At 50.7% G+C, this 17,680-nt stretch overlaps 1 protein-coding gene across 1 annotated transcript in view; it reads left to right on the top strand.

Moving 5' to 3' along the window:
• NBAS (NBAS subunit of NRZ tethering complex) overlaps positions 1-17,680 on the top strand; it is a 280,935-nt gene that overhangs the window by 204,857 nt on the left and 58,398 nt on the right. The window contains exons 43-47 of the mRNA XM_072642657.1: positions 3,015-3,265; positions 3,965-4,299; positions 10,240-10,458; positions 10,815-11,017; positions 14,997-15,086. Coding sequence (XP_072498758.1) covers positions 3,015-3,265; positions 3,965-4,299; positions 10,240-10,458; positions 10,815-11,017; positions 14,997-15,086 — 1,098 coding nt within the window. The remainder of the gene's footprint in view (positions 1-3,014; positions 3,266-3,964; positions 4,300-10,239; positions 10,459-10,814; positions 11,018-14,996; positions 15,087-17,680) is intronic.

Genomic DNA, 17,680 nt, shown 5'->3' with positions numbered 1-17,680 from the left:
CCCAAATGTTCTAGTTCCTGGAGTGTTAGGGTGAAGGATGATGGTAGAGTCCCTTTGTGGTAGGGTCAAGACTGGCATCCAACTTAGGCACAGTGTTAGATATGGGTCTGGAGACTGGGTTGCCTCTTGGAGGCTGTTGGAGATTGATGGGAGATGGGTCCACCTCTGTAATAGTGCATTGGGAGGGAGGGAGGATGCTGATTCGTCTCACTTGCCTTTATAGTTTTACCTTCCCACTAATTTGAAATGTTTTCAAGTGAATTTTGGGAAGAAAAGAACTAAACCAGATTTTTGGATGAATTCCTCACACCAGGCTAGAGATTTGGTTTTTCTCTTTGTAGCTAAGTGACCTTGGGCAAGTTAGGCAAATTTTCAGAGTCTGTTCCTCATTTAGAAAATAGTCCTGTGATAGTTGTTTGAAAGACCTGAGGGTTTAGTCCTTGGTAGAGGAAATAGGAGTTGGGGGGCAAGGAGCTATCTTCAAGAGAGATTAGGTTTGTTGACCTTGTTGCAGAGAGAACAACTTGTAGCAATGACTGGAAATGAAAGTGTCATGTTGTGGCTTCCTGTGGGGATAAAGGATCTCTGCCCCAAAAGTCTTCAGGAGAAGATGGGCAGCTGGGGGGGAGGATGCTTTTAGAGCATCCTTGTTCCATTACGTTTGGACAAGATGGCTGCTGAGGGCTGTTCAGGCTCTAGACGCTTGTGCTCAAGTCCCCCAGGGCCCCAGAGCCTATGGTGACCATGGGCATCAAAAGAGAGGGAGAGTCTTGCAGATAGGTGTCCCTTGGGGCCTAGAGTGTCTAAGAGAGAACAGGCTGACTTCCCCTTGTCTCGAGCCAGCAAGTGATCTTGGCAGAACCACTTAGTTTCAGGTCCTTATCAATAAGATGGGGCTAGTACAGCTTATAACTGTGACCAAATAGCGAGGACCAGCAGCCACCTTGGCAGGAGGAACTCCTCCTGGTTTCATCATCGTCGTCAAGTTGTGCTTCTGTCTGTCAGTGGGCTGCATATCAGGGTGATCCTAATGACTTCATCCTACTCATCCTCAGAGGAGTAGGTCCTGTGCCAAGGCCCCAACCTCTCATTCTTTCAGCCTTCTCATTCTCTGTCTCATTGTGCAGCTTAGCGAAAGAAGGGCTTTCTATGGCTGAGTGAGCATATTAAGATACCACTCCTGTGAAGCGTCCCCAGGGCTACCTTCAGGGGCCTGCCCTCAAGCCTGTTCTCACAGGACTTTGGCCTTCTCCTGTAGGGCCCTACAGCTAGAAAAAGGTTCTTTCCAAGGAGTTTGAAGATGATGAGAGTCAGGACCACACCCAGTCAAAACTTTCCTGAGTTTTGCTCAGTCACCGTTCTGTCTTGTGATCATGGACAGTGATTCTGCCTTGCTAATGCTGTTGTTTTGTTTGTGGAGTTCTGAAGGCTATTTTGAGATCTTTTATTTGTAGGATGGACGTTTGTCCTCCGTCAGTATGTGAGAGCTTATGATGTATAATTCTGGCCACCAGCAAATGGCAGTGATTGGTTGTAAGGTTTGCTGGCTTTGCTCCCTGAGTCTGGGCTGTGTGAGGATGACTTTCTATCATGGTGACCTGGCCCTGATGTGCCATCATGGACCCCTTCATTTCTGTCAGTATAGCCATAGGAGTCAGTGGTCTGTTTGAGGCCAACAGATGTTGAATGCTCACTGGTGTCACCCATGGACAGCCTTTTGGGCCCACTCTTGGGCTCTAGCCTTTCCATAGGCACCGTCTTGAGGAAACCACTTTGGGTTGCATTCAGCAAATCCTGTGACTTGTGCCTATTTCTAGTCTTGGTGAAGTGATATCTCCTTGTTCAGAAAGCGTTTCCCCAAGTTTTGACCTGTGTTGTATATGTTCTGAGGACACCAACTGATCCTTTTAGGGGAGGTGTTAATTTTACTAAATCCACTTATGGTGATGGTCTGAAATGGAATAAATTTTTGTGATGATAGTGACCTGCTAACACACCAAGAGACAGAGCTTGCTTGGCCTTGTCTGCTTCCTCCAGGCTGGTCACAGAGAGGGCCAGGGCAGGAAGGGTCAGGGGAGGCACAAGGTTATGGGAAAAGACCGAGGGCATCACGCAACCAAGACATTAAGATGGAACCTTTTGCTTCTGTACCAATCATGTTATTGTCAGTGACCACTGGAAGCATGGCTCTTCATTTTGTTTTATGTCATGGCTGCTTGGGAAGGTTGAACCTGGCCTGCGTGTATCTTGGGCAACCTTAGTTCTTCCAGAATGATCCCTGGGAGACTCCCAGCCCTTCAAATGAGCCCCAGAGTGGTCAGCATTCATTTTAGCCTAAGAAGCATACTTTTTCTCCATCTTAGTAAAGAACCCACATACTTCCCTAAGGAAGCTGATGAGGAGTTGGCCAAGGCTGGGAAAACAGGATGGAAAGCGCTTGGGATGTGGTGGGAGTGGCTCCCTTGTCCTGTGTGGGCTGCCATGCCTCTCTCCTTGCCTGGGTTGTGGTCTGGTGGACGTCCTTCATGCCTTCCTTTGTTGCCTCCTGGCTCTGTCCCCCTCCTTGTCACTTTGACCCTTGCCTACTCTACAAGTCCTGGCCCAGATGGCATCTTCTCCATGGAGCCCTGCATTAGTCTCCCTAGCTGAAGAATGACTCCTTTTCTTAGATCTTGTGGGACATGTTATAGAACCTTGTAGAAAAGTCCATTTTGTTGCTTGGAGTATGACAGCATTTGGCATGGTTGTCTGTTCCCTCCTCTCCCAGATGGCCACCAGAGGCCAGGACCTGGCTCTCCCTAGCTGCCAGGCTCTTTCTGGCTGGACTGGGTCATCTATCTGTATCTGCCTGTATTCCCTTCCCCCCTGTGTTGTGACCAGATGTCTCCTTGCCCTTAGCCCCAGTGCCTGGCTTTCTGTGCTTGGGCCTGCTCTGCAAGTCGTGCCCCATGGTTCAGTGGGGGCATAAAGGGTGGGCTGGCAGGAGTGGTGTGAGCTCTGTCCTTGTTTTGCAGCTTGTCCACCACAGAGATAGATGGCAGGGCCCAAGCCTTGGGGCTCTTGGAGACCTTGAAGGCCGACCCCGACCTCTTTCACGAGCGCATGGCCAAGTATGTGTACCCCGGGATTGGGGGCACTGATCATGAAAGACTGCTCTACTTCTTTTCCCTTCTGGTGGCTTGTGGCTGCGCAGTATTTGGGAAGCGGGCCATCACACCTGACACGCACGTGCGGCTGCTGAAGAAACTGAAGGTTGTGGCATCAGGTAAGAGATGAAACTAGCCTCTGCAGGGCACCTTCCATACATGCGACTCACTCCCATGTCATACCCAGGTGGGAAGGCCATTCTGTCAGCAGAAATTCAAGTCAGTGTTATTGATGGGTCTTGTTTCTATATTATTCAGATTTCTCCTCCTGTTTTTGTCTTCCCTCCATTTAGAAAGAACAAAAGGTAACAGACAGAACTAATCAATACATTGAGAATGATGGCATATTTTGTGCCCATGGGCCCTCATGGAGGGGAGAGGCTGTTCATCTCTGTCCTTGGGCCTGTGGTCAGTCTGTGATCCTTGCCCTTCATACCTCTGTGATGCCCCCCCCCCTTACTGCTCACCTCTCTCCCCTACCTTTGTACCCCTACAATGCCCCCTACATGCCACCTATCCTCTCTCTCTGACCTTCATACCACTGTGATGCCCCCCCAGTGCCACCCAACCTCCCTCCCCGACCTTTGTCCTGCCCCATCAGCCATCTCCCTCCCTGTTTCTGGCCTGTAGCCACACCCTGGGGATGTGGAAGAAGCTGAGGATGCTGCCTGGGGACTTCTCCCATACCGCTGTTCTTACTGCCTCTGCTATGCCCAGGTGGACACCTGAGCCACCTCCACTCTGGCATGTAGCTGGCTTTGAGGCACAGTTAGCCATGCCGCAAATGCTCACTGACTGTTTTCTCCTTCTGCCCAAAGGTCTGAATTACAAGAAGCTCACCGATGACCGTGCCAGTCCTCTGGATGCGTTGGAGCCTGTCCTCAGCAGTCAGAATATCCTCTCCATTTCCAAACTGGCTTCCAAAATCCCTGAACCAGATGGGTCCATGCTCTCTCCTAGCTCCCTCTACACTGTCTGGCTGCAGAAACTGTTTTGGAGGGGTGACCCCCAGCTCATTAAGAAAGCCCCTGAGTCCATCCCGGAATGGCTGTGCACCTATGACGTGTGTGCCAGGTACTTTGATCGTCTCCACCCAGGCGACCTCCTCACTGTGTTGGATGCTATGACGTTTTCTCCAAAGGCCTTGACCAAGGTAATTTTGCATCTCCCCGAGAAGCAGAGGGCTCTTGGTGATGAAAGGCTTGGGGGGGCTCAGGCTGCATTTTTCCAAAATTTGAAGAGTTGCCAAGCAGGAGTGACTGTGACCTCTGACCTTGACAGGGACAGTCAAGGCATGGCAAGAGCTTGCTCTGCTCATCCAGACTTGGTTGGTTTAGCATTAGACCCCTCAAGGGGACCCCGGCTCGGTCCAGCCTGGGTTCAGGGCCCCTGGGCCTTTGCCCCAGAAGACCACAGTGTATCTGCAGGGGATGGCAAGGGGGCCTCCTGCCATGAGTGACCGGAGACTGGTCATTTAGTTCCTTGAACCTCATTTTCCTCTCTGTGAGGGAGGGCTAGTAATCCCTGTGGTGACCTCCGGAGATAATATAAGTAAGTTATATAAATGTAATAATGATTTGAATCAGCACCAGATATTCATGCCAGGCATGTGCTGAGCGCTGGGGATACAAATGCAGAGGAAGAGATCATTCCTACTTACAGGGCCCTTGTGTTCTAAGGGGAGTGGCAAGTGTGCATAAAAACATTCGGCATGCGTGTAAAAGGAAGACGTACAGACGTGGATGAGGAAGAGACAGAGGCCATAGACACTTACTGAGCACCTGCTGCGTGCCAGGCCCTGTGGAAGCCTGCACAAAGCAGTAGGTAACTTTTCTAGAACTGGCCTTGTGAGGTTGTCAAGTACTGAGAACACTGCCCCCTCCAAGACAGGACAGCGCCATGATCCAGGTCTGCTCAGTGACTTGGAAGCTGGTGAACCCCCTGCAGCCTTGGAGGGAGATGCTCTGATATGATCATCCTCATTTTACAGAAGAGGAAAGTGAGGCTTGTTAGGACCGCAAGAGGCTGGGGCTGCTTAGTAAGGAGGGCCTGGTTTGGTGTGGAAAAGCAGAGGTTGCCTGTCCAGCAGTTGATGTGCTCCTCCTAGCATGGGCTGCCCGACCCAGCCAGGAGGGAGTGTCCATTCAGGTAACGTGTCCTGTAGAGGGTCCTCTTGTTTAGGTATAGGGCACCCTTGAGGCTTCTGTGTTTGCTGAGCTATGAGGCATCAGCCAGTCTGCCAGAAGTTCTGAGAGGGGGCAGAGGGCCTGTAGGATGGGGCCAGAGCTGTCTTCCTCCCTACCTCGCACCTCCCTCCCTGTCTCCCAAGGAGCTCTTCGTGTGTCCTTTCCCCTGGGTTAGAGATGTGCTTGACATAAAAAGGTATCAAGGAAAATTTATTAACGTAGAGTTCAGAGGAACTGAGCACTTTGGTCGAAGTTGACTCCGCCCCTCTTGAGGAGGAGGGAGGACCTTCTGCCTTCATTCCCTGGAATGAGTGGGTAGTTTCCGGTAAGGCTACAGGAAGACTACAGCTTGTTCAGAAGAATGGAAGCTTCTTATACTGTTCCAAAGTTTGGACCTCCCACAACACCATCCATTGCCACACGACTTCATGTTCCCCTCTCTGATAGGCTTTCTCTCAGATAGTTCGTCAAGCCTGCACACAAGTTTCTGACCTCTAACCTGACCATGCTAGGTCACAACCCTGATCACCCAAAACCGTGGAAACAGAACTTTCAAAAGCTTCCCTGACAGTGGTGCTTATATCTTTGGCTCTAGGACCCCAGCACTTGTCTGAGAGGACATTGGGTGCTCTGTGGTCCTCTGATGCCCAGACTTCCACTTTGGGGCCTTCCCACTTCCATTTGCATCCTTCCAAAGACAGGCATTGAATTCCTTGATTTAGAAAGCAAAAAAACCAAGAAAGCAGAGACAAGCCTCTTGGGTTGGGAGCACTCCCCATCCTGAGGAGATGGTGCCCACCTGTCAGAGAAGCATTTTAAAGGAAATGCAGCAGGTTGTCCCAAATTGGCAAAACACCAGATGTTCACCCAGCTTGTATTTGGTGGTAAAAATATGCAGAATACAAGTGTTCACACATAGTTTACAGCCTTTTGATGTAGCAGCATTCCTTTCAGAACCAAACTTTGGGAGCTAATTGTTGATTAATGAGGGGGCAAATACTAATTAACACAGAATGGCAACTCTGGGACAGGGAAGTGAGGGTTCTCTCCCTTCAGGCTCTGGTGAAGAATAACCCAGACATCCTGCTTGGATCCTCCCAGCCAGGAGGCCCCATGGACCATGACCTCTGAAGGCCAACCTGGAAGGGGTGTGGTGGGGAACTTGGCCGCCTTGTTTTATTCCCTCTTTTCCTCTTGCTCCCTTGTTCTAGGAAAGATGTCTTTCCCTTCAAGTCCCAAAGACTTTTAACCAAATTTTAATCCTTTTTTTTAAATCTAATATCTTTAAATCTTTCTTTTGCAACTAATGGGACTCCCTCATACCTCTGTTCACTTTTCTTCATGTTTTGGGGGAATTGAGTAATGTCTTCCTTTTACATCTATGCTTATCAGTGGATGTTAATGTAGGAGAAATCCTTTTTTAGTCAGTCAGTGTGCATTTATTAAGCACTTACTGTGTACCAGGCACTGAACCATCATCATTCAATTCAATTCAGTAATATTTGGGGTACAAAAAAATGAAATAACCCCTACTCTTAAGAACTTAGACTTTACTTGGTCAGCGTGTGTATGTGTAATCTACACATAGATGTATGATATAATACATATAATCATACATGACTTACCAGTATGTGTCCGTATACTTATACACCGATAAATAAATACAAAGACAAATTAGAAATAATTGCAAAGTGATTTCAAATGGGGCCGAGGAATGAGGGATTCAGAAAAAGCCTCTCGTAAGAGGAGATTGTACCTGGAATAAGTTTTTTTCACCCCTTTTCAACATTTTTATTAACATTTTAACCACAAGTGGCCTCTCTTGGTCCCTAAAATAATTGTTTTTTCTTTTTAAATACTATTTCCCCCTAATTGAGCTCCTAGTTTTCTCCCTTCTTCCTCTCCCTCCCCTCTCTCTGAAACAGTAAGCAATCTAATAGAGGTTACACATGTGCAGTCATGTAAAGTAGATTTCTGTATTAGTTATTTTGTGGAAGAAAACTAAAAAATGAAAGAGGAAGTAAGAAATAGCATGCTTCAGCTTGCAGGCAGACGGCGTTCTCATCATGAGTCTCTGGGAGTTGTCTTAGATCCTTGCATTGGTGAGAAGAGCTGGGTCTGTAAAGCTGGACCTTCCCACACTGTGACTGTTACTGTGGACAGTGTCCTCCTGGTTCTGCTGTCTTCACTCACATCGGTTCATGGAAGTCTTTGCAGGTTTTTCTGAAGTCTACTTGCTCACCATTTCTTATCGCACAACAGTATTTCATTGCATTCATATACCACAACTAACGCAGTCATTCCCCAATGGACAGGCATCCCCTCAATTTTCAATTCTTTGCCACCACAAAAAGAACTGCTGTAAATCTTCTTGTAAAAATAGGTTTTTCCTTCCCCCTATGCCTTTTAAACAATCTCTTTGGGATACAGACCTAGCCCAAAGGGTGTGCGCAGTTTTGTAGCCATTTGGGCAGAGTTTCATGGTGCGCTATGGAATCCATCAGTTTGCAACTCCATCAGCAATGCATTGGTGTCCCAATTTTCCCACATCTTCTCCAATATTTATCATTTTTCTTTTCTGTCGTATTAGCCGATCTGACAGGTGTGACGAGGCACCTCAGAGTTGTCTTAGTTTGCAGTCTGTCCATGCTTGCACTCGCCTGGCACCTCATGGACACATTTGTCTGATGGTGTTTTCAGTTCTGGGCCTCAGTCCTGCTCACTGTGCATTTACTGAGGGTCACATCCCGGATGTGTCAGAGACGGGGCTTAGACTTGGTCCCTGGAGGAGCCGTCCTTCTGCTGAGTGGAGTCAGGGTGACCCCAGCAAGACCATCCAGGTCACTGGGGAGGGAGAGACTGTTGACAACTCAGAGTCAAAAGGACTTTATAGTTACAGCCAGTGCATCTCTGCATCTTGTGTTGCTAGTCTTTGGAGGGCCCACCTTCACTGCCATCCTTTTGATATAGCCTTGGGCTCTCTCCCAGGATTTCCTGTTTAGAAAGCAGCAGGATGGATTATCCAGCCTTGGGAATGACCTGTGGCCTTGTGAGAAGATTCTTCAGGACCAGGCGCCAACCATGCAACCCACCATAGTGGGGAGCAGGACCCAGAAAGCATACTTTCTCTCCATCAGAATTCTTCACCTTGTTATTTGTTTATGTCACAAGAAAATTTGTTTTTAAAAACTGCTACATTAAATTCCATTGTTAAATTTGTGTTTCTGGAAGAGTATCTGGGGGCCTTTGGGTAATGGACATGTTTTTGTAAATTGGAAAAAAGCAATCTCAGCCTGAGTCAAATAAACCCCTGGGCAGGTGGGGACGGCCCCGAGCTGCTCCATTGTTAATGTGGTTCGATTTCTGGGAGAATCATGTCATCTCTGAATAATGAATATGGCCCTGGATTTGTTTACATGGGATTCTGTTAATAAATGTCGAGATGCGTTTCGTTTTTTAAAAAGTATTTGGCTGAAGATCTTTGGAGTGAGAAGTCAACAAGCAAACAAGCCTTTACGATCAGCTTCCTTGGTGCCAGGCCCTTGGCAGAAGAACCCCTGTCCTCAGGGTGCTTCTGTCAGAGTGGAGGAGGGCCACCCATCTGGAAATAGGGGGTGTGGAATGGTCAGTCTGGAGCAGCAGGGGCAGAGGCTGGTGGAGACGCCCAGGGCACAGTCCTCACAGTGGAGAGCAGCTGAGCTGGCAGCAGGTCTGGCCTGAGGGCAGAGCGAGAGGGACCCTCTGTCCCATGGTTCAGTTGCCCACCACAGTCTTGTGTTGGAGCTTTGCCCAATATACCATCGTATTAAACATAGTCATGTTGTGAAAGAGGAATCAAAACCAAAGGGAAAGAGCATCAAAGAGGAAACAACAAAGCATGGTGAATCCTGCCTGCTTCCAGACACCGCCCTTCTCTCTTGGATTGTGAGTCCTGGGGAGTGATCTCGGGTCCTTGCACTGCTGAGAGGAGCCGAGACTGTCAGAGCGGGTCATCGCACAGTGTGGTTGGTACTGTGCGCAGTTGTCTCCTGGTTCTGCTCCCTTCTCTCAGCATCTGTCCCTGCAAGGAAAGCCCTCAATTGAGAATGAGGCCAAGGTCGCCCCCTGCATCCTGGGTGATAGCCAGTGGTCATTGATGATTCTGGAAGGGGCAGCTCAGCCTCACCAAAATCTAGTTCATGAGTAAGTCCGGACATCTCCCTTGTGCTGCTTTGATCTGAATGAAGGCCAGACAACAGCCACCACCTCCGCAGAATTAAGGGGATCACAAGAGGCTTCCTGTAGGAGGTGGGACCCCAGCCAGGAGGTGGAGATGGGGAGGGAAGGCATTCCTGGCATGACAGAAAATGCCCAGAGGTGGGAGATGGAGGCTGCAGAGTGAGGAACAGCCAGGAGGCCCATGGAGGTAGGGGGAGGTGGAACAAGACTGAAAAGGTGGAAAAGGGCCCACTTGCAGGAGGGGGCTTTAAATGCTGAAGAGAAGGTTTTCTTTCTGATCCTGAAGGCAATAGGGAGCCACTAGGAAGATCACTTGGATGATTGAGGGGAGGGTGGGCTGGGACCAGGAGACCCCACTCTCAGAAGCTACCACAGTAGGCCAGGGATAAAGGATGAAGTGTGGTGCTAAGGGTCACAATATAAAAGCAGAGATTTTTCTGGCCTTAAGGCCTTAATGGATAAAAGGCAGTGACATTTGCAGCTGGGGTGTGTGTGGGCTTCACCCGTGCTGTTAAGAGGGCATGAATGCCCCCCACCAGGGCAAGAACACTGGGAAGGACACCCATGGGAGGGGTGCTGCAGGGAGGTGCCCAGGAGCCGATGGTGAGACTAGAGGAAAGGCCCAGCCCAGAGGCTTCTTGGTTGCATTTCCCTATGCAGAGTCCAGAGACTTGCTTTCCTCCCCGCAGCTGACTGTGGATGCCCGTACAGAGATGACAAGGAGGGCTGTCACCACCGTCAAACATTTTATTGAGAAGCGGAGGAAGAGAAGTCCGGACCAGGATTCAGAGGAGCCTGCCGCTTTTCCTGTCACCTATGAGGATGCCCTGAGTCACCTGGAGCAGTCCCTTGCTCATCTGGAGACGCTCCAGCACAGCTTCATCACTTCCCTAAAGACCAGCGAGCAAGTGAGTCCCCGTGTATGTGAATGAGTGAGTGTGTATATAGACACAGAGAGAGGGAGGGGCAGACTGCACAGCGTCTTGGGGAGCTGACGCCCTCTGGCCCCAGCACCCCGGGCAGGCCCCTTCACTGACCAGGAGAGGTGCCAGCCAGCCTCAGCTGGAGGTCTCTTCCATCCTGGAAACTCCCGATGTTGATGTGCTTCACGCAGCGGGGTACCTGGTTTGTGAGCTCTTGGGGTGCATAGGACACCCTCTTGCCTGTGTCCCTCTCTGGAATACTGGCTGCAGCCCCTAGGGACCTTCCAGGTCTGCCCCCCAGATGACTCCCGCTCATGTCCCTTCTACCTATCTCTTCACAGGACATACTCCGGCACTATGCTGACGTCTATGACCTCTCACGGTCTGAGAAGGCCAAGATCCAGGAGCAGGCCATCACCATGTGTCTGGATGGGCAGCCTCTGGCCATGGTGCAGCAGCTGTTGGAGGTGGCTGTTGGCCCCCTGGACCTTTCCACCAAGACGATTGTCCATGGTGCGGTCATGCGTGTACTGTCTTTGTTGAGGTGAGCCAGGGCTGAGCTCCAACAGTATGAAAGGAAGAGTCTTCCCATCACCGTCCCTGGGAGGTGTGGTGGGCCTGGGCATGATCTGAATGGACTTCCAGGCAGGCCACCACCTGTGGTTCTCTGCAGGGCTGATGATTTTGGGGGTTTCTGCAGCCTCCCTCTGAGCTCACTGGGTTGGGAGTTTGCTGCAGATGTACCCTGTTTGCCAGCATGGATGGACCCCCCACACTGCAGCTTCTAGTGTTGATGCTGAGATGCTGGATGGCCAGAGTCCCATGGTGACTGGTGCTCTCCACTGCCCCACACTGCCCCTGACCCTCCTTATTCACAGAGGATGAGCCAGAGCCTCTGGATGTGGAGGCCCATAGCTGTGGTCCCAGGTTCGTTGATGGTGGCTGACACGGCCTTTATGAACGTCTAGCTGTTTGCAGAGACTTGTTGGTGGGGGATGGCCAGGCCTCTAGTACCTGGCCCACAGGACAGGGACTCCCTCAGGTCCTTGGCTGCAAGGCCATGTCCAGCCTGTGGCTTACCCCTAGTTCTGGGTTAGCAAAATTCCACTGCAAGCCCCATGTGTCTTGTGAGTTCTGAAGGGAAAGGTCAGTAAGAGTTCCTGGGAAAAGCAATGCCCTGGCTCCAGGAGATCTGGATTCACACCCCATTTCTATGAGGCCAGTGACCATGGACAGCTCAGTTTCCTCATCTGTAAAATGGGAACAGTCACACCTGCACTACTTGTCTCATAGGTCTAAAGGAGTTCAGCAGTATGAGCTGTTACTGTGACTGATGATGGGGGAGTCAGCAGAGACTTCCTAGGGAATGCGGGAGGAGTTTGATGGGGCTTTTCAGGACTTGGGCAGGTCAGCAGGGAGGGCTGAGAAGGGGACAGAGCAGGAACCAGGCTCCAGGGGGCTGGCGTGGCTGCCAGTGTGACCCCCAGTGTGGCCGGCTGGGGCTGATTGGAGGCCAAGAGCATGGGGAGAGGCCAAAAGCATATTGTAGACGTCTTTGAGAGCCTTCCTAGGGACCTGGAATTCCAGGAGCTCTGAAGAGTTTTCAAAAGACCAGAAGAGGGGAGCTATCATGTGGGGGCAGAGAGACCCTGTGGCCAGAACAAAGAAGAGGGGTTAGGCCCAGGGGTACTGAGGGGCACTGGTGGGATGGGCGAAGGAGAAGCTGTGTTGTTGGGTGAAGAGGGAAGAGAGCCCTGGTTGGAGGCTGGTGACTCTTGAGTGCCAGTGGGACGGCACCTCATCTCCAAGGGCTTATTTAGTGCCCACTAAGTGCCAGGCTGAACTAGAGACAACATGGCCCTGTGCAGGCAGGTTTAGACCAGCCACGGAAAGACTGGTTACCTCTTGGGAAGTTCTGGAATGGAGGGTGGAAGTCTGGGAAGGAGCCATAGGGAGCACACTGGACATGGAGTTAGGAGAACCTGAGTTCAAAATCAGCCTGCAGCACTGCCTAGCTGCATGACACTGGGCACATCACTGAACCCTCCATCTGCTCCAGTTTCCTCCACTATAACAGGGAGGTAGTAGCAGCACCAAACTGCCAGGGTTGTTGTGAATACTGAGTCAGGGAATATTTGTAAAGCCCTTTAGGAGTCTCGCCACACTCGATAATGCTAGTTTGTTAGCAGTATTATTGAAGTAGATTGAGCTGTTGCCAACAGAGGAGATGGTTGGGGCTGTGGCATGAATGAGGGAGCCAAGGGAAAGCATGGACAAGAGAGGAGGGTCCAGGACAGACCCTGGGCTCGTGACGGCTTCATCAGGGTTCTGAAGTCTTTGCACAGAGGTGAAGGCCAGGCTTTGGTTATAGGGCTCAGCATCAGGGGAATGACCTTCTGTGACCAAGAAGAGGGAGGAGGTGGGTAATGGTGCGGGTGCAGGCTGAGTGACCTCCTGTCCAGTGGTCCTGGGTGGGAGAGAAGACCAGGTATGGATTGGGGGGGGGGGGGGGCGAGCCTGGGTGGCAGAGGAAGCTGGGAGGGTGGGTCCTGGGTGGGAGAGAAGACCGGGCATGGGCTGCAGGGGACCTGGGTGGAAGAGGAGGCCGGGTATGGTCTGGGGGGCACCTGTTATGGGTGGGCCAGCGTTGTCCAGGCTCCAAGGAGGCCTAGGGTGGGATGTGATCAGAGCGAGGGGAAGGCTGAGATTCTGGCTCCATTGGATCCGTGTTCTGTCCAAAGTAAGGATGCTCTTTGGTGTCTCACCGTGCTACCATCTGGGGAGTGCGCCCAGAAGGGGAGCTTAGAGAATAATGAGTGCGTCCCTTTGGATCACATAATGAGGCCAGAAGATTTAGCGGGTTTAATTTATTCTCCTCTGAAGCGTCCTTTGTATTTCTTCGCTGCTCTTGACAAACACTGTGATTAAACGCTGTTGCTTTTCTAGCTGAGCCGCAGTCCAGTGAGTTTTTATCACTGTAATTACACCCACCTCATGCCAGGTTCACCCTAATGCTTGGGGGGCTCCGGCAGCTGCTCGGGTTTTTCTTACGGATATAAAATACCACGTGACTTTTGGAAATAACTGATTCTGAGGTGATTCGGCTCCGCTCCCTCATTGGCCACAGAGATGTGGCGTTGTTGGTCTTGAGAATCCAAACAATACGAGCCGTATCCCTTCCCAGCTGTAACAGCTCGCATGTATCTCCCATCCAAGCCCTGGGACTTGTAATTATCTTTTTCTTTTGTTATTATTTTTGCTTCTCTAGCCAACCTTTAAGCTGTGCAGAGTAGCCCCAGGGCTTAACATGCTTTTGATGATTTAATTTTCCTGTTTGAGTGTGCCTGTTTTCAGGGTAGGGTTTGTGGTGGTAGTCTTCCCCTCATCTGCTCTCCCTGCTTGGGTTGCTCCCACTTAGCTGCTTCGCACTCCCCCTGTGCTTTGAGGGGAGCAGCAGCCTCGGACCCAGAGTCCAGCCTGGCCCAGTGAATGAGCCGGTGGGATTGGGTCCTCTTTGCTTTTTATCAATGGTTAGACCAGCCCAGCAATGGTGAAAATATCAGATGCCTCCCAGAAAGCCCAGGGAGTTCAGGCTCTCAGAGGGGGCATCCAGCTGCTCATCTCGCCCTTCCCTCTGTGGGCCCATAGGCCTCCTGGATAATGTGTCCTAACATTGGGCACATCCATGATTAGCCGTTAACACATGCATAGCTGGAGAATATAGCATATTCTCCCTGAGTCTTTTTGACGGTATTTTGATGGGGAAGGTTCCGGAGTGTGCAGAGGCAGTGGAGCGCTGGTTACATCCATGTGCTCCTGATGCTACAATCAGGATGTGTGCCTCAAACTGGAACCTGACAATGTGCGCTACCCCTGCGGGCACCCTGAACTCCTTCCTTTGAGACAACAGAGTTCTGTGCTTCTGAAGCTTGCTGCTTTGGGAGGGTCTAGATTGACTCTTAGCCATCCAGTAAGTAAATAAGCATTTATGAAGCCCCTGCTGTGTGCCAGGTACAACACTATAGATTGATGAACAGCTCTTTCCCATTAGACTGTGAGCTCCCTGAGACGGAGACTTTTTTTGTGTTCCTTTGTGTATCCAGTCGGTAGCCTAGGCCTGGGCCCTTAGTGTGTGTGTAGCAAACTTTGCTGACTGACTGTGCCTGCCTGCCTGCAGGAGCTCCCCTGCATCTGGGGAGATGCTCAGGTACACTCTGCTCCCCAGAAGGCCACCGAGGAAGGGTAGTGCTTGAGCTGACATCAGCTGCTCTGGGAGGTTCAGCTCTGCCTCCGACAGGTGCCCACAGATGGGTGCCCCCCTCCACCCCCACTGCTACCACGGGTGACATGGAGGGGGCTGGGGACATGATGTGCCCTGTCAGGTTGGGCCCATTGTGTAACACTGAATTCTGAGGCTGGTGCAGGGTCATCCTCCTTGGCCTCGGTGGCTAGGGCCTGGCACTCCCTGTTTGTGTGATAGCCATTTCAATAAGCTCCTCTCTGTTTTTCTTTTCCTTGGGCAGTGGGGGTAGCCCTGACCAGCCTGTGCCTGGAGGCCCGCTCCAGGTCCTGGAGAGCATCATTTCCTCAGTGCATGCAAGCGTGGAAAAGGGGTAAGTGTGAAGCCAATCCCAGCTGGACCTAGCCCTGAAGGCCCCTAATCTGCATTGCTTCTGCCCCCAGGTCTGGGGACCTACAGGAGACTGGACACATGCCTGAGGGTCCCGAAGAGGCCTAGATGGAGAGCTGAGCCAACACTGATTAAGCGCCTGCTGTGTGCTCAGCACTGGGGACAGTCCTTGCCCTCAAGGGGCTTACAGTCTGAGGGAGAGACCACAAGCCAGCACGCAGACAAAGCACGTTCTGGACAGAATAAGTAGGGAATCGTTAAAACAGGAAGGGGCTGGAATCAAGAGGGTCTGGAGAGGCTCTAGTCCATTTGAAAGGTGGGGAAGCAGTCTTAGCAAGACAGAGGGGTTAGCTCAAGATGATGAAGATTGTGATGATGGTGATGATGGTGGTGATGGTGATGATGGTGATGGTGATGATGATGATGATGACGATGGTGATGATGGTGATGGTGATGATGACGATGGTGATGATGGTGATGATGGTGATGATGATGATGATGATGATGGTGATGGTGATGATGGTGATGGTGATGGTGATGATGACGATGGTGATGATGGTGATGATGATGATGATGATGATGGTGATGGTGATGATGGTGATGGTGATGGTGATGATGACGATGGTGATGATGGTGATGATGATGGTGATGATGGTGATGATGATGGTAATGATGACGATGGTGATGATGGTGATGATGATGATGGTGATGATGATGATGATGGTGATGATGACGATGATGACGATGGTGACGATGGTGATGATGATGATGGTGGTGATGACGATGGTGATGATGGTGATGATGACGATGATGACGATGGTGATGATGATGATGATGATGGTGGTGATGATGATGGTGATGATGGTGATGATGATGGTGGTGATGATGATGGTGATGATGATGATGGTGATGATGATGGTGGTGATGGTGATGATGATGGTGATGATGGTGATGGTGACGATGACGATGGTGACGATGGTGATGGTGATGGTGATGATGGTGATGGTGATGATGGTGATGATGGTGATGATGGTGATGATGATGGTGATGGTGATGATGGTGATGGTGATGATGGTGATGGTGATGGTGATGGTGATGATGGTGATGATGGTGATGGTGATGATGGTGATGGTGATGGTGATGATGGTGAGGATGGTGATGGTGATTATGGTGATGGTGGTGATGACGATGGTGAAGGTGATGATGGTGATGGTGATGATGACGATGGTGATGGTGATGGTGGTGATGATGGTGATGGTGGTGACGATGATGATGACAACAGCAGCAGTAATCATTCTGACCACCACAGTGCTCCCCAGCAGAGCGCTTTTGCAGCTTGTATCTCATCTGACCCTCACATCCCCCTGGCATGTAGGGCCTATTATGATTTCCACTTTACAGGTAAGGAAACTGAGGCAGACAGAGGTGAAATGACTTACCCACAGTTACACAGCTTATGTGTCTGAGGCAGGATTGGAACTCAGGTCTTGCAGACTCCAGGCCTCACTACACCTGGGTTTGGTTAAACCAAATGTATCCTAAACAGATGCTTTGACTAGGGCTTCTCTGCCCTGTCTCATGATCAGCCTCCAGAGCCCCTCTTTGTAGAAATCCGTTTGTCCTTGTGTTTACATTTCTTCCCCAGTTCTTAGGGAAATTCTGTTTTCCTTTGTTTTTCCCACCTAACCCAGTAACTGCCCCACAGAGTGTGAGCTGCTTGCCCTATAATCTCCATCCTGTCTGTGAGTGTGTTGAGTGGGCAGAGAACGAGGCTTGTTGTCTTGAGGACACAAGTCATTAGTGACCATGGAGCAAGTGCAGCATCTGGGGACACCACGACAAAGCACCCACTAGTTCCTCCCTCTGAGGAGCATCTGTTCATATAAAGCTGATAACTGCAAATATGAGCACAGCAGGCAAGTACAGAGTCTAAGAGGCTTCCCCTGGAAGGCTGTGACTGAGAAGCCTCTTGGAGAGGGAGGAGGAAGGAAGGCTGTCCCAGTGCAGGGACTTCAAGATGGTTGAGGAGCATTGTGAGGGAGGACTGGAGAGAGGTCTGCTCTAGTTGGATCATAGACTTGGGGAGAGGAATGCCACCTTGAAGTCATGGGAAGCCACTGCATGTGGGTGAGTGGGAGAGGGCTGGAGGTGGCAGCAGTGCCTGGGATGGGAAAGTGGGCAGAGGTGGGGGCAGGGAGACTCACAAGCCGGCTCAGACGACGATAGAGCGAGTGGTAATGCTGACGCTGTGAAAATGGAGATCGGGCAGACACTAAAGACGGTGTGAAAGAAAATGCATCAAGATTGGGAGGCTGACTTCTGTGTGAGGTGAGGGATAGTGAGGAGAGGCGGTAGATCAGGGTCTGGGCCAGAGGGAGCTGAGGGACGGCCGTGCCTTCAGGGGAAGTGACCTGACCACATAACTGAAGGCCTTGGCAAACCTTGGCATGCTAGATGACTGGCTATTGGAATGGTTAATATCATCAGCATTGGGGTGTAGGGTATATTCAGGGAGGACCAGTACCAGTACTTTTGGTGTTGGCTACTGAGCCCTTTTTGGGCCTCTTTCCACCTTTG

Source organism: Notamacropus eugenii, chromosome 1 (assembly GCF_028372415.1).
Source record: "Notamacropus eugenii isolate mMacEug1 chromosome 1, mMacEug1.pri_v2, whole genome shotgun sequence".
NCBI lineage: Eukaryota > Metazoa > Chordata > Mammalia > Diprotodontia > Macropodidae > Notamacropus > Notamacropus eugenii.
Note: the sequence above shows the minus strand (reverse complement) of the source record. Positions and strands in the feature narration are given on the sequence as shown.